Source organism: Sciurus vulgaris (assembly GCF_902686455.1).
Source record: "Sciurus vulgaris genome assembly, chromosome: 15".
NCBI classification, from domain to species: Eukaryota; Metazoa; Chordata; class Mammalia; order Rodentia; family Sciuridae; genus Sciurus; species Sciurus vulgaris.
Genome location: NC_136476.1, coordinates 13,257,786 through 13,285,048, shown reverse-complemented (window position 1 = coordinate 13,285,048; position 27,263 = coordinate 13,257,786). Strand labels below are relative to the sequence as shown.

Sequence of the window (27,263 nt, the reverse complement as noted above, 5' to 3'; positions counted from 1 at the left end):
GAGAATGGCTTGCACTGTTATATACCCCCCACCATAACGTGCTGCCTCACCACAGGCCCCAAAACAATGGGCTTACACAAATATGGACTGAAACCGCCAAAACAATGGGCCAAAACAAACCCTTTCTCTTTACAAGTTAATTATCTCAGGTATTTGATACAGTGCTGGAAATCTGACTAACACATTTAGGTTTAGTTCTCATTGTGACCTAAACCAGGACAGGCCCACTCCAAAGATGACCTTTCATCAGTATGGAGTGTAAATGATGGAATGGACGCTTAGGTTATGGTGCTTGGAATTTGTCTACTTGATATTGAAGGGTCAACCATCCATGACTCTTAGACTTGAGGTGACTAAGAATGATAACCACAAGTGCTGTTTTCTGCTTTTCTCTCCTACCCAGCTGTGAAATTTGGGAGGATGTCCAAGAAGCAGAGGGACAGCCTGTATGCTGAGGTGCAGAAGCACCAGCAGCGGCTGCAGGAGCAACGGCAGCAGCAGAGTGGGGAGGCGGAAGCCCTGGCCAGGGTGTATAGCAGCAGCATCAGCAACGGCCTGAGCAACCTGAGCAATGAGACCAGCGGCACTTACGCCAATGGGCATGTCATCGACCTGCCCAAGTCTGAAGGTTACTACAGCGTAGATTCTGGTCAGCCATCCCCCGATCAATCAGGACTTGACATGACTGGAATCAAACAGATAAAGCAAGAACCTATCTATGACCTCACATCCGTACCCAACTTGTTTACCTATAGCTCTTTCAACAACGGGCAGTTAGCACCAGGGATAACAATGACAGAAATCGGTAAGTAGGCGTCTCCTCCGAATTTCACGTTGGGAAGTTCTGCTTTGAAGTTGCTTTGGTCCTATCTAAGTAGGGTCGTATTCTTAGATCTAAACTGAATTATTTGCCTTCGTGGCTTCTACTGAGAAAATAAAATGATTTTGAAATACATTCTAATAAATGTCATTGTTCCCTTGCCCCCATAAAAGTTTATTTTGAGCAAAGGAAAGAAGAAAAAATTATAAATAGAAAGATGCTATCTATAAAGAAAGAACAGATGCTATCTGTTGAATTTGGGTTCTCACTGAAGGAAAAATGTTATCGGTATGAACAGAGAAATTTGAGCTTGTATCCAAAGCAATGCTGTCCAAAGTGATATAGCTAAGAGATATAGAGACAATGTGGAATGACCAAATGAATAGGGATCCACTCTCCCTCTGAGACAGCTGGGGACAACCTTAAGCAATCAGTCCCTCAGTTTCCCTCTTTATAGGACCTGGGGATAGACAAGAAGACTGCTAATATTCCCATAAACCTGAATTCAAAAATTCCATATGGAATTCTTTTTTTTTTTTTTACAGGCTGCATTATTTTGATTCATCGTACACGAATGGGGTACACCTTTTCGTGTCTGTGATTGTACACTATGTAGATTCATACCATCCATGTAATTATATGTAGGGTAATGATGTCTGTCTCATTCCATCATTTTAAATTCTTAATTAGAGTCAAGAAGAGTGTGGTCTGGAATGTTACAGAACACAAGGGTGATAAATGAGCTCATCACGGGGACAGGGGGTGCAGAGCATCAGCAACCTGATCCTTTTGGGGCAACAGTACCTTTCAGTTCCTAGGGAGTGATCCCCCAGAGGCCCCCTCTTAAGCAAGCTTGCTTCTGACCCATTGCCACTGTGCTTCACCCTGTTAAGCTCAAGAGTCCATTGAATGTTTAACTGGTTAATCTTGTTAACTAGCTGCTGTAAAAGTATTGACATGGGCTTAGCACCTAGCCCTCCCAGGTATCAGAGTCACACGTTCCTAGCAGATTAGGAGAATGAAACCAACAGGGGCTATTCCAGGCTCCATTGTTCCTTTTACTGAACTGGGAGAAGTAGCTTTGAGAGCTCACTTCCCACCCAAGAGGTAGCAGAGCAGTGACTGCCAACCAGTCTCCCTGAGTTCAAATCCTGTCTCTGTGGTTTATTACTTAAGCCAGAGCAAGGACCTCAATCCCAATTCGCCCAACTCTGAAAAGGAGAAAGCATTAGTTCCTAGTTTCCGGGGATGTTGTGAGAATTATGTTTGGCAAGTGCTCAAAAGCTCTTAGCAATTATTACTTATATGCCATGTGCTCAGTCACCTTCAAATGGGTGCCCGAAGCCCACAGGAGCTTAAAATTAAGTTGCTGTGAACACATAGTGAGATCCATCACCATATTCTTGGCTACTTGTGCCATCTGGTTGAGGAAGAAGCCATGTGACACAAGTTACAAATCCAAAATGTTATTTCTCCCTTTCAGTAGTTCAGCACATGACAGTGAGTCCAACTGTCGACAAAGCACCTGTAGGACTTTCACCACTGAGAGGCAGAAAGCCAAACATCAACTGCAATAGCAAAGTTTCTCAATTTTCACTGTTATCCTTAACCTGTACTGCATCAAGTTACTTCACAAACATTTAATTCCCACAAACATCTTAAGAGATAAGTAAAAATGTTGTTCCCACTTTACTGTGGAAACAGAGGCTTAGAGGTGTCTTTATTACTACAGTCAGAGTAGCCAGGGTCCACCCCAGGCAGTCTGAAGTCAGGGTCCTTGTGCTCATCCATTAACCTGCTACTTGCTAGGGGTTTAATACACACAATTGTATTGTCAACTAAAAGTGTCTGTCTTTTTAAATGAACACAATTTTTTTTTTTTTTTTTTTTTTTTTTTTTTTGCTATTTTCTTTATTCCATGCCTTTCCAAGAAGGCTTATAAAAAAAGAAAATAAAAAAAAGTCACCATTTTAATACTATTACTTAATATCTAAGTTCTTTTTTTTTTTTTTTTTTTTTCCCCCATGCTGGGAATTGAATTCAGGGCCTTAGTGCTTGCCAGGCAAGCACTCTACCAGCTTAGCTATATCCCCAGTCCAATATCTAAGTTCTTCGATCTACCATTGGTTTGGAACATGTTTAAATTCTAATGAAACAAAACTCACAATTGTTAGGCAAGTTTTTCCCCAAAAGGAAAGTCTTCTAAGTGTTCAGAAATCATAGTTTCTTTGTGATTTAACATTAGTAGGAAGTATTATGGAAAAAGAGCTATGGTCCAAACCATCAGGTCTGTGTTACTCTAGACAAGTCACTTTCCCTCTCTGGTCCTCATTCTTTTCTCTATACACTGTTAGAATTAGACTACATGATCTCAAAATTTATCTAGACTTTCTGCCTAGACATTGACACACAGAATGAACTAGCATATATCCTCCTCGATTATTTCAAGATAGTCTTTACAGATCTCTGCATATGTTCTAAATTTTGGAGGCATCTTTCATCAGACTTTAAGGGGTGCATTTAGATTGTTCTGTGAGTGCTTGCAGGTTTAGCAGACTCCTAAGCCAAAATATTGACTTGATTCGCATTTTATTAAAACAGCAATGCCACCTAGTGGACACAAATCCATGCTACGCATATTTAATCTAGGTACCTATGTCAAGCCACAACTGTGATACAGTCTTTCCTGTACTAAATAAAAAATTGCCACTCATTTCACTAACACACTAAGGCCAGAATAGCACTGGCAGGAAGGCTTCTGTAGTATAGTGTGGTAGTTAAAGAACTCTGACTCTGGAGTTAAAACTGCCAGAATTCAAAACCTAGTTATGCCTCTTCCTTGAGGCAATTGGCTTGACCTTCCAGAGTGTCAGGTGTAAACTGGGCCAGTAATAGTCCTTGGGAGGGGGAAATTAAATGAGTTAATATTCATGACTCCTCTGGATAGCACCTGTCATGCATCAGTTTTATCAGTATTAATAATATACTTGATATTATAATTACTACTTAATAAGATCACTGTCATGGCAGGAAACATAATGACCTTTTATTGAGCACCTATTGTGCTAATCAAAGTCCTATATTTACCATATTTAATCCTTATATCAGTCTTAGTATGATTGTTACATCTTTGCATACTCATTTTACAAATGAAAAATGAGGCTCAGAAGTTACATAACTTAGTGAAAACAAAGAACACATATTTGAGTAACATCAAAACCTGTTCTTTTAACCATTATAGTATATTTCCTCTCATCAAGCAAAGGAAACCGATCACAAGCTAATTGATATTCCCACAGCAAAACATGCTTAATATTTGTTGCCTACCTGAAGTTCTTTAAGGTGGTAGAAATTGGAGCTCACAGAGACTGCATGCTGACATTTTGACTCAATTTGATTAGTAAGTATCTAAGCCACGCTAGTTGGTAGCAAACTGTCATGATAGAAACCTGTGCAGAGAAAACAGGAAATATGATTTTTAGCCCCATTCTGACTGGGTAAACGCAAGGTTGTATCACACCAAAGAATTGTTAACATCAGTCTTGGCAACTAGAAGTCCTGATCTTCTACTTCTGGTTTTGGAGAGAAAGATGAAATATGTACAACCTGGTCATTGTTTTGAAATAGGATAATCTAAAAAGCAGATCTTTTTTTTAAAAAAAGAGCAGTGTATGCAGAATAAGGTATCACAGTTTTGAAACTTTAATAAAAATGCATGTTAATGAATCATAACACAATTACATAAGCAACTACATGCAAATTCCAAGATGTCAGTTACATGAATGTTATGAGTCAGGAATATCCCCCCAAGAAAAACTACCCTTTTACTCCAAGCACACTGAAGGAATTCAAACTTCCTAGCTTACTGACCCCAGCAATAACACTGCATATATAAAAGGAAATAAATTATTTCGTGTCCTTCAGTCGTTTTAAGCTTTATACCAGCATCTCAAGTCAGCAGTGAAGAAACCATCTCATTGTCCAGATGAAGAAACTAAGGGTCAGAAACAGTGAGAGATTGCCCTTGGGTGCAGAGTTAGCTGTGTACTAAAGCTTAATTCTAACTAAAGCCATTCCACTGCCCTAGACTGCCAGATATTCTTTCAAAAACCTATTTTGAAATGTGCCACACACTCAACACAAGCAGAACATGGTTTCTGCCCTCATCATCTGAAAAATGCACAGGAAAATAAGTAATTACAATTCAGAGCCTCACAGGTTTTGAGTCCTGGGCGGTCCTAGGCATCATGGGATCATATCCTGGAGATGAGGGAGGTGGTGGGTGTCGGTTATTCTGAGCCACCGCTCTCATCAGGGAAGTTTCATTCCCAACATTTTGAGAATAGAAAGCAAAAAAAAAAAAAAAATAGGTAAGAGAAAATAAATTATATGAAACGTTCCAGAAATTAGATACCTGGGTATTTTGAAATCCCAAAGGAGAAGGAAACCATGAAATAAGAAGACAGAAATCAACTGTAAATTAATATTTAGTCAGCAGTATTAATCGGGCTCAGCTGCAAATTTACTTCAAGTTCTCATGTGCATGAGTTATATGTTTGAGAATAAAAGATTGCAGTGGTTGGCAATAGAGAGAGGAAGTTAGTTGAAGAAGACTCTTGGCAAACAAGCAGAGAAAGAAGGTGGAACCTCTTTTCCTGTTTGTTGTCTTCCACTAGAGCTCTCAGATGGTTTGCAGGATTCCGCAGGACTGATACTCCTAATAAAAGCTCATTTATGCTGAGATGTGATTGACAATGTATCTAAAAATACCAGACAGCAAGAATATTTGAACAGCCAAACCACATCCTTTAAAAAAAGACAAAATATCCATCAAATTCCGGGTGGTGCTAGGGGATAAATTGCCTTTTACACATATCACCTGAGTTTGGTGTCCTGTTAAATAATTTTCTGTCCAGATGAAGACAATGGAAGATGAGCTTATCGGTCTCTTCCTATACAATCTTGAACATAGATTTAGTTTCATATTCCTTTTGTTTTCTATTAATGAAGTTAGAAATTTTAAGTACCAGAAGTAAAAATAAGCCTCATTTTAAATGCACCTATTGCGGAAGCTAAGTATTAACAGTTAGAGGAGATTACAAAAAGACATAAAAGTGATGTAGTCCATGTAATATATTATCTCATACTGTCAGGGCCACAGAAAAACACATAGGCTATTCCTAGTAGTGTTTTATTTTGTACACTTCTATAAAAGTAGAGGTTGCAATTGTGGCTCATTAAGAACACCAAGCAAGTGCTATGTTCTTAAAGGAACACTTCTAATGATATGCATTTTCACAAGTAAATATTTTAAAGCTGCTTAAAAATATTATGCATATTTAACTATTCATGTATAAATGGCACATAGAAGTTGACTTTTGCTATGTGTTTTATATGTCCTCTCATTGCACCTGGATCAAATACAAGTAGGCATGAAAACAAGTAGAAGGAGATTAAACTAGTATGAAAAGAATCATTCAAAATAGTGTAAGGAAAGGAAAATCCAGCATCTGGTTTTTCCTTTTGTGCCTTGAGGGAGAACACCTTGTGAACTTCCACTGTCATCTAAGTCTCCAACCCCACTCTTACACAGCCTTTGCGGGCAGTTTAGGCAATGAACACTGAAAATGGGAGCCCAGGCACCAAAGCTACCTGCATAAGCTTATTCGAAATTGGTTCAGCCTTTTCAGGCTTGGTCTCATCATACGAAAAATAAAAAAGTTGCACTAAGTGATTTTGAAGCATTATGGTTTTCTCATCTCCCAAAGAGCTTTGGTCCTATAGACAAATACTTCCCTTGTTATGGTTACTTCATAAAGAGAAGCATAGGGTAGTAGAAAGCAGGGGACTTGTAGGCTAGTGGGCAATCCTGAATGATGCTGGCAGTAGCCAGCAAGCTTCTCTCCCTAGGAATCGGACAACACTCGGGGCTTTTCCACTGGGTGAAATGACCCTGCCAATTACATAGTTAGTAACCACCATCAGATCTGAACTGAGCACCAGTCTCTTTTTTTCCATCCACCCGCCTAGGTAAAATAAGGGGTAAAGATGATATTAAAATGAAAATCAAGGGCTGGGGTTGTGGCTGAGTGGTAGAGCACTTGCCTAGCATATGTGAGGCACTGGGTATGATCCTCAGCACCACATAAAAATAAATGAAATAAAGGTATTGTGTCCATATACAACTAAAAAAAAAATTTAACAAATGAAAATCAAGGACAACCAGGAGCAGCTTAAGTAGTGGGTGGTGACTGGGTGAAATTTTAACATCACCTTGTTCTTTATCATCCATAGAACATCTCACAAAGGTGCTTTGTTCCAGAATCCTGTTTTCTTATCTCTAAAAGGAATTCTTGGAGTGTGTGGATTGGTTTGATCCACCAAGTTTGCCATCTGTCTTTGATCTCTACCATGGGTATGGCTATGGCATTAACCAATGCACAGTCATAAATTACTCTAGAGGGGACCTGGAACAAAACCTCTGCAGATCTTCTTGTGGGTCATTCACATCCATATCTTTCTAGGTATCTTTTAAGAACCTCCCAAAGGTGATCTTAAATCACTTAATAACATGTTCATAGTCTCTCTCCTGGCATGCTCAGTGTGGTGACTTCTCATTACTGGAGTAAGTGGTATAACATATAAAAATCACCCTGTGGCCAGCAAGTTATAAAAAAATGCAAAGATTATTTATACCACATGCAACATACACATAAATGCTCAATTCAAGTTCTCATAAGCATACATTCACATCTGTTTACAGTACATGAGTGCATGCTAGTCACTATTTGCTTGTATCTCTGCTATTACAGCTTTCCTAATATGCTAGCATTTACTAGCTTAGGTAAATCTTCTGAAGCACCTTTTCTATTTTGAGTTGAAATTGTGCAAAATTGATCTTCCTCAGTGGACTTTCCCTGGAGATACTAGTTTGGGATTAATTTTTTACTCAGGATTCAGAACTTCATAAGAAGATTCTAAAATCTAACAGTCAAAAAAAAAAGGTTATTGAGAAACTATTGGAAAACCAATTCCATTTTATACACTCAATTTCAAAAGCCATAGTAGATATGAAATATTCTGCAATAAGGAAAAGGAAAGGCGATTTCAAGAGGTGCTGCCTGTGGTTTGCAGATGGAGGGAATGTTGGTACTTATAAGTGGACTTTGAAACAGCCCCTATTGACAGTTTCCACATGGAATTGCATTTAAAAAATGTTACACTGAAGGCAAGTCGTGTTTTTAAGGTATTGTAAGCTTTAACACTGGCTAGGGACTCTGAACTGCTTTGCCATTGATTGGGGTGGGTACGTATTATTTTGGCCATATTTTCAAGCTCCCAATTTTGGAAGAGCTGGTTAGGATTAGAATACCACATGGACCATGGAACACAGTAATGCCAGCTAATCAGCAGGTTAATAGAAGTCAATGCACTCTGGCCTCATTCACAAGGTAGACAACCGGCTTCACAGGCTCTCTCTACTAACCTGCACGGGCTTTATTTCTGTGATGTTTGCAAATTGAAGAACCGGTTAGAAATGTTCCCAAATGGAAAGATCCTTTGATTTGATTTCTTTTCAGATGTAAGCTTTCTTTTGACAATATACCTCAATTCTAAAGAGAATGAATTTATTATTTGAGCTGTATTTATGAAGCTTATTGGGGAACTGTTACTTGTTTTTCATACAGGTTTGTTCTGGAATGATTTGGTTTGGACTACTTAGAAACGCTTATTTTAAAACATTAGTCAATTAAACACATTATTTAAACACTCAAGTTTTAGGCTCTGTGTTGGAAATATAAAAATGGCCTCCTAAAGGTCAGAAATACATTGACTAAACTTCTGAAAGGGTGGTGAGGTGGGGGAGGGATTGCTCCTGTTTAAATTAACAATCAATCCATATGTCAACAAAATTCACATAGTAAAAATCAATCCTAATGATGGCCCTGAGCAATTTTTATAATTAGGTTTCATCATCTGTGACCCACTCGTCCTTTGGGCAGTATGTGGAGGTGCAGTTTTAAAAGGAGAGTAAGCAACATTTTTAATGGGCTCTAGATTGTATCATTTTTGTTTGTACTATCTAAGACTTTTCAAGTGCTTTTAAGACTAAGCTGTGCACTCGCCTCTGCAACCCTGTAAGACTTCTCCCGTGTGAGTCAAAACAAAATTCTCATGTAGCCTCTCAGACTCAGTTGCTTTAGAAAACATCGCTGCTGCCAAAATCCTTCTGTGGATGGAGAATCAAACCCAAAGAAACTAAGACTTTTTTTTTTTTGTAATTTTTATTTTTATAGACTACACTTTGATTCATTGTTCACAAATGGGGTACAACTTTTCTCTTCTATGGTTGTACACGATGTAGATTCACACCATTCATGTAATCATATATATACATAGGGTAATACTGTCTGTCTCAGTCCACGCTCTTTCCTTCCCCACCCTCTCCCGCCCCATTTTCCTCTACATCATCCTAAGTTCTTCCATTTTTCTCTTGTCCCCCGTCCCCCCACCCCTCGTTATGTATCATCAGCCACTTATCAGAGAAAACATTCGGCCTGTGGTTTGAAACTAAGACTTTTAAAGGTTAAGTGATTGTCCCAAAGGCACAAACTAAATGTCTGAAAGGGGCCCTGTGTGACTTCCTCTGTCTTACCAAAAAGCTCCCTCAGAACTCATCAATTCCTGGACACTTAAATTCATTAATCTTTCCTGATTGTTCTGTGAAGGAGGTCTGTTACTACGAAAGTTAACTTTGAAATGCTGTGTTTTCATAACAGATTCTTTCCCAATTTTGTCAACTAGTTTCAAAAAAGGAAACTCTAATTTCCCAAAAATTAGACATGCACTATTGCAACAAAACAAACACTTGTGATCCAAAACAGCTTTCTGTTATTCAATAATAAAGAAGGCATCCTCTTAGAGAGTTAATTTGTTTTTGCTTCTTGCGATTTTTTTTTTTTTTTCTTTTTGGATATACTGTGCTTAAGCACTAATGCTATACAGATTCCTTCAGTTCTTCTTTCTGCTTAATTTCCTGCTTTTTCCTTCTGCTAAAATGCTATCTTACATGAGCTTCCTGAAATTTGAGAAAATGTTAACCTTTCTATTATGATTATTATCTGCATTAGTCTGATTTTTAAAATTATTTTCTCTAATACATATTTAATTTGATTATATGTGATCACATTTCAGCATTTTTAAATGTACCTTGTACCTTGATCATTTCTTTTTGAAAAAATGCTTAAGATTTGGGCGCAGGTCTACATGAAGTAAAAAGAAGCCATCACCCCATTCTCTAATATGAGTTGACAACAGAAATTTCATGAAAAGCAGACTTAAAGCTATTCTGATTCATTAGCGAAAGAGAGTAATGAGTGTTTGGACCAGCCAGGCACAGTGGTGCACACGTGTAATCCCAGGAACTCAGGAACTGAGGCAGGAGAATCTCAAGTTTGAGGCCAGCCTCAGCAACTTCATGAGTTCCTGTCTCAAAATAAAAACAAAGAGGACTCCTGATGTAGCTCAGTAGTAAAACACCCTTGGGATCAACCCCCATTACCAAAAGTGAAAAAAAAAAATGACTGGGTGGACCATGGACTGATTCAACAAATAAGTAACCTGTTACTTATGTCCTCACATAATTCCTACTGAAAAGAATTTGAAAAATTTAAATACTAAATCTACTATTTTCTTTTGCGTCTAATAGATCATTAAATATCATACATTATGTTTGAATGTTATTGATGGTTTTATTCTGAAAACACAATTCTATTTATGCAAAAAGTAAAGATCTCTAGAGAGTTGCAAAATCGAAAAGGTCTTTAAATGACATTGTCTTCTCTAGCTTGGTTGTCTAAAACACAACACTAGACTTGTCCTATATAATCACAGAAAACTTATAAAACTGGTGTCCAAGCAAAATGTGCATTTGGTTAATGTTTCCCTTTTTAACCATTGGTTTAATATATTACAGTTACTGCCTCAGAGCATGGATTCTAAGGAATCTTGATATTCGAAAAACCCAACACAGGCACTTAAAACATGCCTTGAGCAAGTCCGTAGAGATATCCTGGCATTAATTCAAAGTGAATCCCCTCAGAATTCCACTTTCACACTAGTAGTATAAACTAAACAGAGAATTCAGTGAATCTTTAGATCCTTAAGGCAAGTGACAAATTAAAAATTCATTAATCATTTGGATTGAGGCTGAGATAGTATTTTAGGAAGGATATTTCCAAGCTTAAAAAAAAAAATCCCTTGTGGAGGAAAATGAATAGAGGACATAGTTTACCAAGAAGAAACCATCCAGTTTTGCTCAGGAGGGGAAATAAAAGGAAATAAAATTAGGAAGTTCAGATGAACACCCCTCACACTATGTATAGCTTTGAATCTCAGATTTCTCGCCTTGGTGCAGTTGGGCCATGGGTGCTCTTGGTAATAACACTGAAAGCAGCAGTTTTAAAGATATACTTAACTTTTCCCACTCGCAGGATGTGGGATTCTAATGAAACCACCCGTGTCTGGGACACTGCAGCCTTTGGAGCGCACGCGCCATTTGCTAAAATGTCTAGTGAGAGCTAAAATAAGCCCCTTTAGTGGAAAAAACCCGCTGAGTGGTTGAAATCAGAGCTGCAGAAGGTCACTTGCTATTTTAGTAGCTGCAAGCTGGTCCTCATTTTATAGCATCACAGTTATAAACAAGAAATTGTCACCTTGCTTGTCAGTTTACTTCTTTCTCACTGAAATAAGCAGAGGTAGCCTGCTTTCTACATCATATTTAGGTAATTAGATAACTTGTTTCCCAACTTTGGTTTATTATTGGATCAATATGCAAAACAAGCTGTTTTCCATATAGTTCTTTAAACCGCACCTCAAAATATTTTTCTTACATCTTTTTACATCATCTGATATGATTGACCTTTGAAACTCCAAAGAGCTGCGTCAACTTCGTCACATAACGTATCAACCATGCTGTAAATGCCTTAAAGAGAGACTTCCTTCTAGGATTATTTAGATAGTCAATCTGGAAATGGAGGAAGGAGGTTATCTTCAGCCCCAGGGTTCTATTATTACTGCACACACCATTGAGAATTACCACCAATTTTATTCCATTTCTCCCTTCAAAAATTTAATTTCTCTCTTCTCATTACCCACACCGTAAGTGAACGTAAGATTACCCTTAAGAATTTTAAGGAAGTGTGACAATTTTAACAATATTGTCTTACTCTTTTTTCATCAAAAATGATAGAGAAGTACATTTGCCTGTGTCAATTAGTTTAAAGCTTTCTCAGTTATTTCATGTGAATCACACATTGTCATTTTTTGTTCCAGAAAGTTAGTTAATATACGGAAGTTACAAATTATCTTAATTGAATGTAAATTGTGGGTTTCAACAAGGTTTATCCCCAAAACAAGTATCAGGACCAAAGGGCAGAAAAAATAGTGATTTTATGGGGAAAAAGTTTTATATGTTTACCCTTATGGGTCCACAGAGTGGGGGTGGGGGGGGAGAGAATGAGACGGCTATTTTTCATGAATTAACACGTAGAATATAAGGAACACAGACTTAGCATTAACCTGTAATGACACACCCGGTTTTCCCTTTCCTGCATCAATACTAATATTGTTCCTCCTCATGACTGAAAATGAGCAAGTAGACTGAGCATAGGAAATTGGTTTTCTCCTTCCTCAACATCCTTTATGAACTATCAAAGCCCTCGCCCTCTTAGTGATCTGAACAAATCTCAGTGTTACTAAACGTGTACAGAATCTTTACTGAGACGATTTAGCAGTTCTCCCTACAGGTTCCCTTGCACATCCACTTAAGAAATCACCAGCATCAACCCTGGTCTCAGGCAGAGCAGAGTGTAGCGTCCATGTGCATCACCTCTAGAGGCGACAGAATTTCCCATGATTTCATTTTCTCCATCATATTCCTGTCGGACCCATTATCCCAGCCCAGAGCTTGCCGACTCCTTATTCAACATGTATTGTCTACAGCCCAAGCTAGTTAACAAATACAACAAAAACTCCGCTCTGATAAATAGTTGCAATCCAAGTCAGGGTAACGGATGAAGGGTGTGCGGTTGCCCCAGAAGATTCCATCTCCTCTGCTCTTTTGCCTCAGTCTCTTTGTCTGGACTTTCTCATGTGGTTAGTCCCTGGAGAGGACTGAGTTTACTATTACCTTTTCTATTTTTCCAGGCAAGGACTCTTGAAAGTTCTTTTGGCTCCCAGCAGGAACTCTGCATACTGCATTCATTGTCTCCCCCTTTGTCCCTTCTTTTTAAGCCCTTCTCCCTTTTTCACAACTGCCGACTCTCAGTCCAAGCAAACTGTCTCCTCTGATGTTCAAGCTTCTTTCTAAAGGACAGAATGAGCCCTCAGGCCGCACTCCCATGAGACCAAGTCTGGCTTTACTGTATGCTTTATCGACCTGAGACTTGAAAGGGTCAAAGTTGGATTTTGCACGTGGCTCACCTCTGCACTACAACAGTGGAAGAGAGCAGAGGGGGACAATAGCGTCTGCCACTGCAGCTACTGCACGTTGGCCCTCATGACCATGTACACGTCTTATATCCAAAAGAGATCCACTTTTATTTTTTACCACAAGGGCATGGGAATTAACAATGCATGTTTAATGTTGACTGCAAAGCTTTTAGGGCCAATCTTAACTTGCTCAAATTCTTTTTGAAATAAAGCAAAAGGTAGAAGGATGTTTGCATGGATAGATAGACATTTTCAGCATCATCTACATGAATTCAACCTTGGTCAAGTGCCTACTTGGTTTCATATTTCCTCACTCTCTTATTGCTGTATCAGCTGGTCCTGTGCATTCTCCTTCATAATTGTCTTGAACCCAGACCCTCTACCCCATCTCTATCACTATCAACTGATGGAGACTCTCCTCATATTTTACCCCAATTTTCACAACAGCCAGATTAATTTCATGCATTTGCTAATGTGATCTCATTCTCTTCGCCATGGCCAAGATCATTCTTCTAAAAAAAAAAACCCTGACTATATAGTGTCATGACTTCCGTTAGCGCCCAGTTGACCACAGATAAAATGCAAAGATAAAATTTAAATCCTAGTAGTTGAAATTCCAGGGCATGGTTAGCTGTCCGTGTTCCAGTCACGATTTCACCCTAGCCTCGTTTCTCCCCAAACTTCATGCACAGTGTTGTAAACATACCAAACTTCTTGCCAGAAAACACAGACCTAATTTCAAAGCATCATTTGCTAACTCTGTAAAGACTGGTCCAGAATCCCTCCCTCTTTCTGAACTTCACTTGTCTCCTCAGGAAAAGGGGAGCTGGTTATAAAGAAGTAAGAGTTGTAAAGATGTAAGAAATCATCTCTGAAACTACCTTGTCTAAAGATAGTTTTCTTCCTGTGCCTTCAGAGTATTTTTTCCTTTCCCTGAGGTGCATCTCTCTACCCTCTATGTCACAAACTCTTGTACATCCTTCAAGACCCAGGTGATCTCCTCTGTGGTTAATTTTTTTGCCTCCCCCAGGCTGAGCCAGACTCTCTCTTCTTTGGGATCCCACAATAACTCAGGGCATTATTATATCATGATATGATGTGATTGTAAGATCCTTAAGAACAAAAGCAATGTCTTTTTGTTTTAATATGTACATTGACCTGGTATAGAGTAGTTGCTCAATAAAACTACTTTTGGACTGAACATTCGATGGTTCTCTGCTGGACTCTACCATCCATTTCTTGATGAGCTTGCAATCTTTAAAGATATGAGCCAAACAGATTCATAGAAATCAACCCAGTACCACCCTTGCCAGAATAATGACTCAGAGGGAAGTCTAATCACAAGTGTCAGCAGGCAGTCCTTCTGTTGGAGGTCACAGGGAGGTAGGGAAACCTTCGCTAAGATTGGACACCTGATCCAGGAGTGAGTGTGTGGATTTAACTTCCAATTTTGCTTAGCCTATGTATTTATTATGCTTGCCCTTCCTCTTACCCTGTAGATGCCTAAGTTTTGGTGGTAGAAGACCAGAGAATTCTTACCTTTGGTCAGTAGTTTCCAGAAGATAACTGAAAAGAGCAAATAGAGTTTTTCATAAGGCAGTATTGAGTAGTGGTTTCAGTTTCACTTATAAACCCTGAAGCCTATAAATTACCAACAAATCAGCATATCCTTGAAGATGAAAACAAACTGCTCCACAAAGATAAAATTTTGAAAGCCATACAGCTATAAACTCTTGTGTTTTCATTATATGCCTACCAGAAAGCAGATACATTTTTTAGAATCTAAATAATTAGACTGCCCAGATGAAATTGAAAAATGATGAACTACGACTTGACAATCTCTTTTTATACGATGTATAGAGTCATCTCTGCCCTTTTTTATAGCATTGGAAAATATTCAATAAAACTTTGAATGTAAGATTTTTTTAAAGGAAGGATTTTATAATATAAGCAAATGAAAAACTAGAAATGCCAGGTGCTGATGCTAATAGAGTACAACTATGATCTTAAGTTAGCATTTTGTTGATTCTTCTACCTCTATCACTTTATAGTTTGTATGAAAAACTGTAACATATATTGAAATATCTTCCTTTGGTAGTACTGATTGCGAAATCAAACATCTGTTTTGTCTCCTTTGCAGTCAGTACATTTCTTCCCTGACAACAAACCATACAGGGTGACCTAATAATGATAATTGGGTCTACTATTTATTCAATGTGTACAATATACCAGGATATTATCTATGAAGAGTTTTATTTGGAAAAGTTCATCAGAAGTTTACATTTACATTTCTCATTCTCCATATCGCAACAACTCAATTTACTTCACACCATAGATAGCAGTTTAGTGAGGTCAAAGGAAAGTGCCCAAGTGCTTCTTTGAGGGTTATCCTGGAGAAACAAAATAGAGCCATTTAGGAAAAGACAAAACAGAAATTGCACATCCTGGGTACAGTCTGAAACACAAGAAAGATTCCATTTCTGTGAAAGCCAACACAGTTACCAGGAGAATTTGGTCATCTTTGTTCTGTGCATATTCCACATACAGCATTCCCAAGTATTTTGGTTTCACAAGCTGTCCCCCTTTCTATGTGTTCAAATAGCAGATGGGAACATGAAAGACCTCCTGCCAGCTCTATGGAACTTCAAGGGACTCAGAGCAAGTTTGTAAGAAGAACTCTCACATCTGGTTCTATCACTCAACTCTCACACCTCCAAAGCCAAAATGATCGGTATTTGAGATACAATGTAAAATACAACTCATTTAGGAGAGACTGCCCAAAAAGATTAATTTCATTTGTTACTACCTTTTATGAATATAATTGTTTTCTCAGAAACTTTTTTTCTTCAGTACTAAGAATTGACTCCAGAACCTTGTGTGTGCTAGGCAAGTTCTCTACCACTAAGCTACATTCCCAGTCCTCTCTTAAATATTTTAAAGGAAAATGTCATCATACAAAACACTATAAAGTTGAATATAATGGTTCCCATGACCCAACTTCAATAATTGTCAACTCATGGTCCAATATTATTTCATCTTAAGATGCATACATGGTTCCAAAATCAAATCTATACAACTAATATCATGGGAGTTTGGCTTCCATCTCTGGCCTTCCACTCTATTCCCTCTTTTCTGTATGGTTAATTATTTAATCCTCTCTTTTTTAAATGTTTATTTTAATTTTTACTTTTATTTTTTTCATAGTGCTGGGGATTGAACCCAGTCCTTACATATGCTAGGCAAATGTTCTACCATTTCTTAGAGATGAGCAAATGCTTTTGTGTTTTATTTCCTTAGTTCTGTGATAAAAGAGGATTTTAGTAATTTTTAAAACATTTCAAAGTATTAGGAGTATATGTAATAAAACGGTTAGTGGACTTTTAAGCGCCAAAGCAAGCAGTGTGTTAATATTAAATATTTCTTTGAATGCTTAGCAATTTGGAAGACCCCAAGGCTATGAGCAGGAGGGGACAAGAAAAAGGCAAAAAATTTTGGTTAGAGGACTGAAAAAAGGCAAGATTTTGGAGATTTTAAGACAGACAGTAATGATAAAGATACTCTGATGCATTCAGAATCTCCAAAAAAAGCATTTCTATAGTGAACAGATAAGAGACAATTTTGATTGAATAGAATTATTTTACTCACAAACTCTGGAACTGGTATTCTTTCTCACAGATCGAATTGCACAGAACATCATTAAGTCCCACCTGGAGACATGTCAGTACACCATGGAAGAGCTGCACCAGCTGGCTTGGCAGACCCACACCTATGAAGAAATTAAAGCCTATCAAAGCAAGGTACTCTGAGAAACAACAGAAAACTTCTCTGTGATTACCCCATTTCTGATTTTCTCAGTCTCAGCACTATTGACATTTTAGGCTAGATCATGCTTTGCTGCAGGGGCTGTTCTGTGCATTGTAGGATATTTAGCAGCATCCTTGGTCTAAATGTGAATTTGCAGTACCACCCTCACACAGTTGTGACAACCAAAAATGTTGCAGTGTTCCCCGGGAGGTATAACTGTCCCATTGTAGTGACCGGAGAGACTACCTTTATCACGTGGTTTTAGAACATCACATGGTAGCTTCTTAGATCTCGGCAAGTAGCAGGAGCCATTGAGTAATCAGAGCAGCAATAATCATATCATACTTATACACAACAAGTATGTGGAACGCATCATCCTAAAACTTTTTTCTTGCCGTATAGATTAGAAATCTATACAGGCTGGGCATGGTGGCACACAGCTGTAATCCCAGTAACTCGGGAGGCTGAGGCAGAAGGATTGCAATTTCAAACCCAACCTCAGCAGCTTAGCGAAGGCCCTAAGCAACTCAGAGAACCTGTCTCTAATAAAATATAAAAAAGGGTTGAGAATGTGACTTGGTAGTGAAGCGTCCCTGGGTTCAATCCCCAGCACCAAAAAACAAAACAAAAAAAAAGGACCCAAAGAAAAAGGACAACCCCTACCCCATATTATTATTAGCAGTAGCCTTTCTTTGTGTACATTGGATCAGTTATTAAGGGAAGGAGTTTATTCTTGTTGTTCAGTAATCATGTTACTAGACTTTGGGATTGAGATCCTCAATTACAAGATCTTGCAGATGATGGAATTTTAATAAAATATGTACATGTGTGTGCATCTAAATGTATAATTTAAACAAAATACTGAATTTTCTCTAACATAATAACTAACTCTTAGTACTTTTTTATATACATAGAAACAAAAGCATAGATATTGCTATGGCCAGTAAAAAGCTGAATTAACCCACATGGAATTAAGTTTCTCAGTTTAAAGAACATAACTTTAGGATATATTTTTGGGATTCTGTATTACTCGTGGGAGTGAGTTTATCTGATCTCATGCCTCTTGCCTTGGAATTCTTCTTATACAAAAAGCAATCTCAGACTGGGGATGTTGCTCAGTGGATGAGCCCTTGCCCTCGGTTTGATCCTCAGTACCACATACAAAAAAAAAAAAAAAATCCCATACATTCTAGGAAAAGAATACAACATAAAAATATTACTAGTTTAATGTCCATCAAGTATCCATGAACATGGCATTATGGAAGGAGGGAAGACTGTAAATTAAATTGCTAATCCTCAATGCAAGGGTTAATTTTTATGTGATGGACTAAGCACTGAGTTTAAGGAAGGAGGGGAAATATTAGTAAAGAAAATAACTATCTTCACACGCTATAAGCGATGTCTCAGTACTTTGGTCATTGTGGCATACTGGGGTTCAAGTAAGTCAAACATAAAGATTAAAAAAAAATACCTTCCTAATTTCCTACTCTGGGTCCCAAGTGACAGATGAGCACTCATAAGGCAAACTTCAGTGTTCGAGTGATTCTCCACGGAGTTCCTGGCTCCACTGAACATATTGCGTTTTCTCTCTTGAAGTCCAGGGAAGCACTGTGGCAGCAATGTGCCATTCAGATCACTCACGCCATCCAGTATGTGGTGGAGTTTGCAAAGCGGATAACAGGCTTCATGGAGCTCTGTCAGAATGATCAGATACTGCTTCTGAAGTCAGGTAAGCAAGGGGAAGATTCATGGGTTTATTTTATCTTATTTTAGTTCAGTTTAGTTTATTATTAGAGCTTTATAGTTGGATTCCCTCCCCATTTTCCTTCCCATCCTCCCTCCCTCTCCTCTCCCCTTCTCCTTCCTCTACTCTACTAGACTTCCTTTCCCTCATCTATTAATTTACATTTGATGGGTTCTTTATGGTATCCTATCCTTCCCTCCCCCTTTCCTTTATTTCACTCTAGCTTTCACATGTGAGAGAAAACATTTGACCTTTGAGTTTCTGAGTTTGACTTATTTTGCTTAGCATCATAGTCTCCATTTTAGACCAGGATGTGGTCTACCCTTAGCTCCATGAATTTCTAGAAAATTCTTTCAATAGGTAGCCCGTTTTTACCACCCACATTGTCAGCTAACTCCCAAAGGAAACTCTCAGTAATACAAATGCCATGATCCCCATTCAGTCCCCCTTTGAAGTCAAATACAATTTTGCTTATTGAAAGTGGAGCTATTAATTGTGTAGGTTGAGATACCCAGCTTGACAGGCCGTGCAAGTAATTAGCGTGTCAAGGTGGCTGAATTGCTGAACTGGCGCTAAAACCTACTCCTTGCTTTCTGTAAGGGAAAAAAAAAAAAAAAATACAGGTTAGCTGAGCGCTGCCTCTGTGGTCATTTCCAATCTTTTTAATGAGGATAGCCTGCAGCCAGTGTATGCTGGGAGAATCTTCACCATGCTCTAATCTTTTCCACCTATTCTCTGGTACCTTCTCAAACACACAAAATCATTTAGGAAGTAGCCCAAGAAACTCTGCATATAACTGACTGTGCAGATGCTATTATCTAATAGGAAAAACAATTACTTCTTACTTAGCTCCCTTTGAAAACAAAAACTAAGAACAATGTGGTGTTTGTGTTAATCTTCATGGCATAGTAATTATAATATCCTTCTTTACATGTCATGATATATGTATGCCTTTTCATGTTTACATATAACATTGTACTTAATCGTATGAGGCCAGGATTATTTCAATCTTAAAGCAGAGGAGGTAAAGATTCAGAGAAGTGAAAGGCTGTATTAATGTCACAAAGCCAATACATGGCAAGCTGGTGTTTGTACTTGGACCAAATATGATTATTATTCTGAGATGTTGCTGCTTCTTTACCAAATGGTGCAAATTGAGGAAGACCTTGACTCTGTGCTAATTTGAATCTTATCAGTTTTCTTAAAACCATAAAGTTTGGTTAAAACAATGATAATCATTTATTTTGCTCTAAAGCTACAATTTGGCTAGGGCTCCACAGGGACGGCTGATCTCTGTGCCACAAGGTAACTTCATTGGGGGCAGGAGTACCTACTTTCAAATTGTTTGTGTTCCATGGCTACCAAACTGTGCTTGTTGATAGCTGAAGTTCAGCCAAGGCTCTGGGCTGGGGACCTCAGTGGCTCTCCATGTGAATGTCTTCACAGACTGCTTGGACATCCTGATGAGATAGTCACTGGGTTCCCAAAGCTTACTTTCCAAAAGAACAAGGCAATAGTGCATAGATCTCTCTGAGGTAGCCTCAGACATCACATGGTGTTACTTCCATCATACGCTGTCAGTCGAGGAAGTCCCAAAAGCCTACCTGTCTCAGGGGTAGCAGAAATGGATACTACTTCTCGATGTGCTCAGGTCTAGAAAAGTATGTCAAGTAGGAGATATTTTTGTGACTCTCTTTGAAAAATAAAATCTACCCCTTTTAATATTTGACTTTGAATTAACCTCTCAAGATGGTAGTTTTCTCATTTGTAAATTGAAGTGATATACTAGAAATAATCAATTCCACATTTGGAATCGCATCAGGAGCACCAGAGGAGGTTGTTGAGAGTTCAGAAACACAGACCAGGGAATCCAAACTTCCTGGAAGGGACCCCTGTTCATTGTATTTCTAAGACTCAGATATTACCAATCCATGGACTGACATTTGGGAATGACTGAAATTATATAACCTTTAATATCCTTCTCTGCTGTAAGTATGTTGTCTCTAGTATAAAAAGCAGGCTACTTAATATCCTTAAGACTCCTATAACTCATTCATAAAACAGGGATAATAAGACTCACCTAAAATGGTTATTGCACGTAGTAAATGTGTTAACAATTACAAGGGGCCAAAGAAGGTGCCTTCTATAATGTAGACGCTCAGTAAATGGAATGTATTCCTGTTGGTGTAGGAAAACCTTGCTTTAATTAATTTTTGCAAATCCTCTCATATGTAGAAGACCCTGTGTTAGGAAGCAATGAGAAGTCAACATAGCAAAGGAAATAAAACACAGACAAATATAAAGTGGTGCCATAACGAGACACCAAAGATGCAGCCAAATTATCAGTAGGAGTTTTTCATGCATATTTGGGGCTTTGGAGTCAAGTTGTCCCTTTCTAATACACTATGGGATAAAAGCCCATATCTCCAAAATGCGGGGAAACTATGCAGCAGTAGTTCTTCAGGATGTCAATAAATGTTCAGAGGGAAAAACAAATTTAATAAATATCATTTAGCACCTACTATGTGCCAGAGATGCAAAAGTGAATGCAATAACCTCAACTGTCTTTTGCTGCTGACAGTGTTCCTGCCCTTACTGAGCTTATAGCAAACTCAAAAAATTATGAGTTCATCAAGGTGAATCAAGTTTCTTCAAGTTGGAACTTCTCAGAGCCTGTGATCTGGGAATGTTCATTATATCTCTCTGGAGCGAGATAATTTAGCATTTTTCAAAAACCTATTTGGCCAAGAAACATTCATTTCAAAGAGCTCCAGATGTAAGTGGTATCCACTTAACATCATCCTGTGCTGAAGTATGCATGGAGCATGTTAGAAACTCCACATGGCAGGTGAAGCAGAGAGTAATGTCTCCCCAATAGCAAAACTTCCACAAAATATAACAGACAAGACTCACCTCCTGCCAAGTTCCCTTCCAAGCAATTTACCATCAATTATGAATTCAAGAATTGAAACTATGTTATTAGTCAAAAAAAAAAAAAAAAAAAAAGAAGAAATTCTTTCTCCTAAGAGTGTTGTTGGTGCCCTCCATTTCAGCCTTTAAAGCTTATTTTCTCTCTAATTTCTCACGTAAGTATCAAAGGGCTTTATTTCTAAAATAGTTATGTTAGGGAAAAAAATCTTGAGGAGTTTCTGTATTTGGGTGTCTGCATGCATCTGTGTCTGTGTTAAAGTTCTTGAACATCTACACTTACACTCAGTAATAATTAGTTTATTACCGGATATATATACATGGTTTAATTTTTTTTTTTAACTCTTAGGTTGCTTGGAAGTGGTTTTAGTGAGAATGTGCCGTGCCTTCAACCCATTAAACAACACTGTTCTGTTTGAAGGAAAATATGGAGGAATGCAAATGTTCAAAGCCTTAGGTAAGCTTCCCTTTGAAGATGACACAATTTTATTAGCTGCCTTAAGCTTCTCCACTTGGACTGAAATTGGCAAGCGAAATGTCTTGATTCTTTAATGTGAGCTAGTATCTCATTACTAAGTAAGAGTAGGGCAAGGTGAGCCTCTGATGTTCATCCATTTCTGTTGGTCCTACAATTGTGGCTCAGCTAAGAGGAAAGGAAGAAGAGAACCGTGGCCCCTATTGAGACTGAGCCTAAGACTTCATGAAAAGAAAGACTGATGCTGAAAGAGTTGGAAGGCATTGTAGGTCATTCTTTGCAGTTTACTGCTTCACAAAGTACATGATATAGACCACTGGTGGTCTATGAAGGTGACCTCCTAAGTTTCTTATGTAAATTTATAATCGTTAGTCAAGATAATTAAAAGAGAAACTCTTCCATTTGTTTCTCCCCCAGAACAGTGATGTTCTGCCTGTGAACTTGTGAAATTCTGGAAGCACATATGGAGTTGGTGGTCAAAATGATCCCCAGACCATTCCCATGGGAGGCACTAATAGAGTCTGTCTTTATTTGAAAGGCCACATATCATCACGTCCAGTCATCAGTGTACGCAGGGATAAGAAGAACATTAGCAAAGATGGACTGATGCCAGGAAAGGTTTTAACCATTGATAGTGCCATTTGTTCCATATCCTGTCCATGGACACCAAAGAAGGCCACTGCTCTTTCACCTCCTCTGCTGTTAGCTGATATAGTAGCCAGCAAGCAAGCCCATGGAGGTTGGGAGTGTTTCCCTTCCACAGCTGACACACATCCAAGTTGTCCCCAAGGCTAGATTTTCAAGAAAGGAGGGAAAGTCTTGGCAAGAATCTCCAGTATATTTCCATCTTCATCAAATAAACATTTACCAGGGATAAGTGTAGAGAAGCACCATTATTTTTGGCAAAATTTACAATGGCTAAGCAACTGACCTGTGAACCATGCATCAGAAGGTAAAAATAAATACACTCTAGCGCCGCGATCAAATATCCAGAGAAATTACCAAACTGAAAGAAAGCTCATCTCCATTCTGTGAGAAGTTTCTTACATTTCAATTGAAGTCCTTGAACTCTAGTTCTATTTTGACCTTAATAAAGGGCACAGAAAAAATGGCACTAATACTGGCATTTCTCAGCCCCTTTATGCAAAGTTTTGGGTTTTCTATGAATGCTAGCTCCATTATAAATGATCCCTAGATCATTTATAAAGAAATTCTCAAGTCATTTATTTGTAATTTTTAGCCAGAAATAATTTCAGGTTTATAGGATGGAATTCAGGTTATGTATTCCCAACACAATATCACACTGAACACATACCACATTCATGTGCCCCTCACTGGTAATGCTCCTTTCAGTCACCTGGCCAAAATATTGCTGAATATCCTCATTCTATAATTAACATGTAATCACTATTTATGGCTAGAAACAATAATTTCTTTTATACATGTCTAATGTGCAAATCCTTGAATAACTTCTTGATCCTGAGACTTTTCTTACTCTTCCATGTTCCATGTTCATCCACTTCCATTTGATTTTCCTTCTTTTCTTCTAGGTTCTGATGACCTAGTGAATGAAGCATTTGACTTTGCAAAGAATTTGTGTTCCTTGCAGCTGACCGAAGAGGAGATTGCTTTGTTCTCGTCTGCTGTTCTGATATCTCCAGGTAGGGAGGCCTCAGGTCCCTTACCTTTTTAAAAAAATATGCTTTACTATCTTTAACATCAATTAAACCTACCCAAGTCAAAGGATTCAGGAAAAACCTTTAAAGAATTGTATTTTCTTTAGCAAAGTTTTGATATTCTTGGCCAATGCAAAGGAAAGTAACCTTAAGATTATTGAGATGATGAATTTTGCCCCCCAAACAATAATAGTACATATGGTAGAGATCATTCCAGATCCAGATAAGCAAAAGTTTTTCTTAGCAAATAAATAAAGACAGATAGTGACCTGAGTTAACTGTTCTTTTTTGACTTTAATAAAGGACACAGGGAAAAAGAAGTCTACTAGAGTGGAACTTACAGAAATATACCTAAATGAAAGATCTAACATAAATAACTAAATAAGTAAAAAAAAAAAGTACACTTTCTCATCATTCATCGTCAAACACTTAACCTCTCAGAGCTTCAGTTCCTTCATCTACAAAGTACGGGGACTAGATTCCACAATAAAAGAAATGTTCCCTAGCTCAAAAATGCAATAAAATGCCAAAAAGTTTAAAGAAGCTAAGATGTGATACTTATGGATCAACTAGAGCTGGAGCAATTGAAATAATTTTTTGAAGTACATGCCAGTTTGACATGTAATAATAAATAGCATAACAAAATATGTAATCATAATAATATAATAAAAATAGCATAATAAAAAATATGTGCTTCCCTTTCAACCAGAATGAGAATTCAGAGTCACACACTCTGTAGTCTATTCAGTGACATCCTGGGTCAAGGGATAGCTGCAGCAGCATTGACAACTCTCTATTGAGAGAGAGCACATTCTTGCCTGATTTTTAAGATCAAGAGATTCATTTCTATTGTAACCATATGTCTCTCAAGGCAGATCCCTTTTTCTCATACCCTAACATATTTATCAGTGAGACTGGAAGAAATAATTCTTACATGTCATATGAGATTGTACCTTAGGTCTCTGATATGTTATTCAAGCTAAAATTGCTCATAATACAACCTGTATATGTCTTTAAAAAAAAAAAAAAATCAGGCTCAATTATTCCTAACATGATTCCTTGATGGTCTTATCAGAGTTGTTTTTCTTTTTAACTTGCTGTCATTGGTTATTTAACCACTTTATCAAAAATGAAAACTAGTTATAACATGGATGTTTTTACCAAGTTACTTTTATGGCTCTGTCTAAAATCGTGTTGTTTCTCTGGGCATTATATATATATATATATATATATATATATATATATATTCTAGAAGGTTTCACAGGCCTGAAAGCACTAAGATAGATGGAAGATATGAAAGGAAACATTTATTTATTTCTGGTAACAACTATATTCCAAATAATATTCCTCCTATATCTTTTCCATTATATTTGATTGTTTTCATTGAATATAGTTCAATAGGAGACTGAATCTAAGGCTGTGGATCTGTGGGTGAGGGAGGTGGTTTCACTCTGGTTCCTGGTTGCTCAAAGGAAGAGCCTTAAAGGATCTCTCTCCTCTTTGCACATGTTTGTGGAAGTCAGTAAATTCCTAGCAACAAATATTTAAGACATGACATATCAAACTTAAATGAGTTGTAAAAATGATTACCCAGGAGGTGGGCTAGCCTGGTCTTTATGAGATGGAAATCAGCTGAGCTGTTTAGCCTTCATCTTAAAATACCATGCTCTCATCAGATTTTACGAAGTTTGGAAGTAGGCGATTCGGCTTGCTCTGCCTAGTGTGGAATCTTCCAGCCCTGATAGCAGAACCACACTCAGAGGCCGCACAATACCACACACCTTGTTTCCACTCTGGCTCAGCGCCATGTTCAAAAACAGGGAAGAGATTCCAGTCTGTGTCTGTGTCTTGCCTCATCCCAGCTTTTCCCCAGGTTCTTGACTTAGCAGTCACCCCCTATTCAACTCCAAATAGCTGAGGGAAGGGAAAGGGAGGGAACTTAATTTATTCTGATTGACAATTGTCACTGAAGGCCTTTGTGCTCACTTACGTAAGAGTTTGCTTAACTCTTGGCTAGACTTGTCCTTGCCCTGTCTAGGGTTACAGAGTCGGGTTTCTCACCTGACCTGAACTGTGTTCAGGAGGATCATGCTCAAGTTCTTTTCCATAAGTATTTGTTCAGCATTTAGAGATTCTAGGTGTCTCTTCATTGAAGAACCAAACTAAGGCATTGATGCTAGCTAGTCTGCATTTTATCACTAGGGTGTATAAAGCTTTTAGGCAGAAAGGAAGGAAGGAGTAGGAAGAAGGGAGAAAAGAAAGAATTGTGGGAGAGAGAAAGGGAGGGAGGGAGCAAGGGAGGAAAGGATAGTTTATCCCATTCACCATTTAAACATTCAGTATAGAAAAATAGGATTTGAAAAAACAAAAATAGGATCTGGGGTAAATTTTTTAAATCAACTCATATTTATGCTGCATAAAGTATAACATAACTTCAGTTTTATATCTGATGAAAGAAGAAGCTGAGAAAAGGAAGGGGATCCTGTGTACCAACAATAATGCTGTATAATTCTTTTTAGTTTTTCACTGCTATCATCCTTTTTTTCACAAATCACTAATTTCTATTTTGAAAGAAAATCAAAACAGGAAAATAGAGATGTAGACTGTCACAGATAATAAGAAACATGAAGGAATTTATTTGAACCATTGTCTTTTCCTCCAAATGGATTCCCTGTCATTCATTATACTATGCATTACTGACTTCATGTTATGATTGCTTATATTTATGTTTTGTATGAATAATTACATGTCTGGAGAAGCAATTTAGAACTACATAATTTGAAATGAATCTGAAACTCAGCACTTGTATATGGAGGTGAAATAAAACAAAGCTATGTCCCGTCCCACCTTCTTACCCGTTTCTTTTTTTCTTTTGTCAGACCGAGCCTGGCTGATAGAACCAAGGAAGGTCCAGAAACTTCAGGAAAAAATTTATTTTGCACTTCAACATGTGATTCAGAAGAATCACCTGGATGATGAGACCTTGGCAAAAGTAAGTCCCTCAGATCACAGAACCACTGTCACCAAAAGAGGCTGCAGGGTTGTTATAAAGCAAGGGACTTTTCTCAGCTGCAAAAGTTTCTGAAAGTTACCAAAGCCTGCTTAAATTTGGAGGTGCACATTTTTAAAGGAGACTAGTAAATTATGGTAGATGGAGAGGAGGCTGACTTTCTCAGAGGAGGAGGATGCTGACAGGTCTGAACCCAGGGAGCAGGAAGACAAAGCAAAGGAACTGTGGGTGTTTCCTCAAAGGAAGACAAGCTTGATGGGAAAAAAAAAAACGTGTTTGAAACTCATATGGGAAGAAAGAGAAGCCTTTGTGCT

General features: G+C 38.0%; 1 protein-coding gene across 1 annotated transcript in view; it reads left to right on the top strand.

The window, feature by feature from the left end:
* The window catches only part of RORB (RAR related orphan receptor B), a 183,529-nt gene that overhangs the window by 140,168 nt on the left and 16,098 nt on the right, over nt 1-27,263 (top strand). The window contains exons 4-9 of the mRNA XM_079112100.1: nt 404-805; nt 16,988-17,109; nt 18,713-18,845; nt 22,138-22,245; nt 23,814-23,924; nt 26,819-26,931. Of these exons, the coding sequence (XP_078968226.1) occupies nt 404-805; nt 16,988-17,109; nt 18,713-18,845; nt 22,138-22,245; nt 23,814-23,924; nt 26,819-26,931 (989 nt within the window). The remainder of the gene's footprint in view (nt 1-403; nt 806-16,987; nt 17,110-18,712; nt 18,846-22,137; nt 22,246-23,813; nt 23,925-26,818; nt 26,932-27,263) is intronic.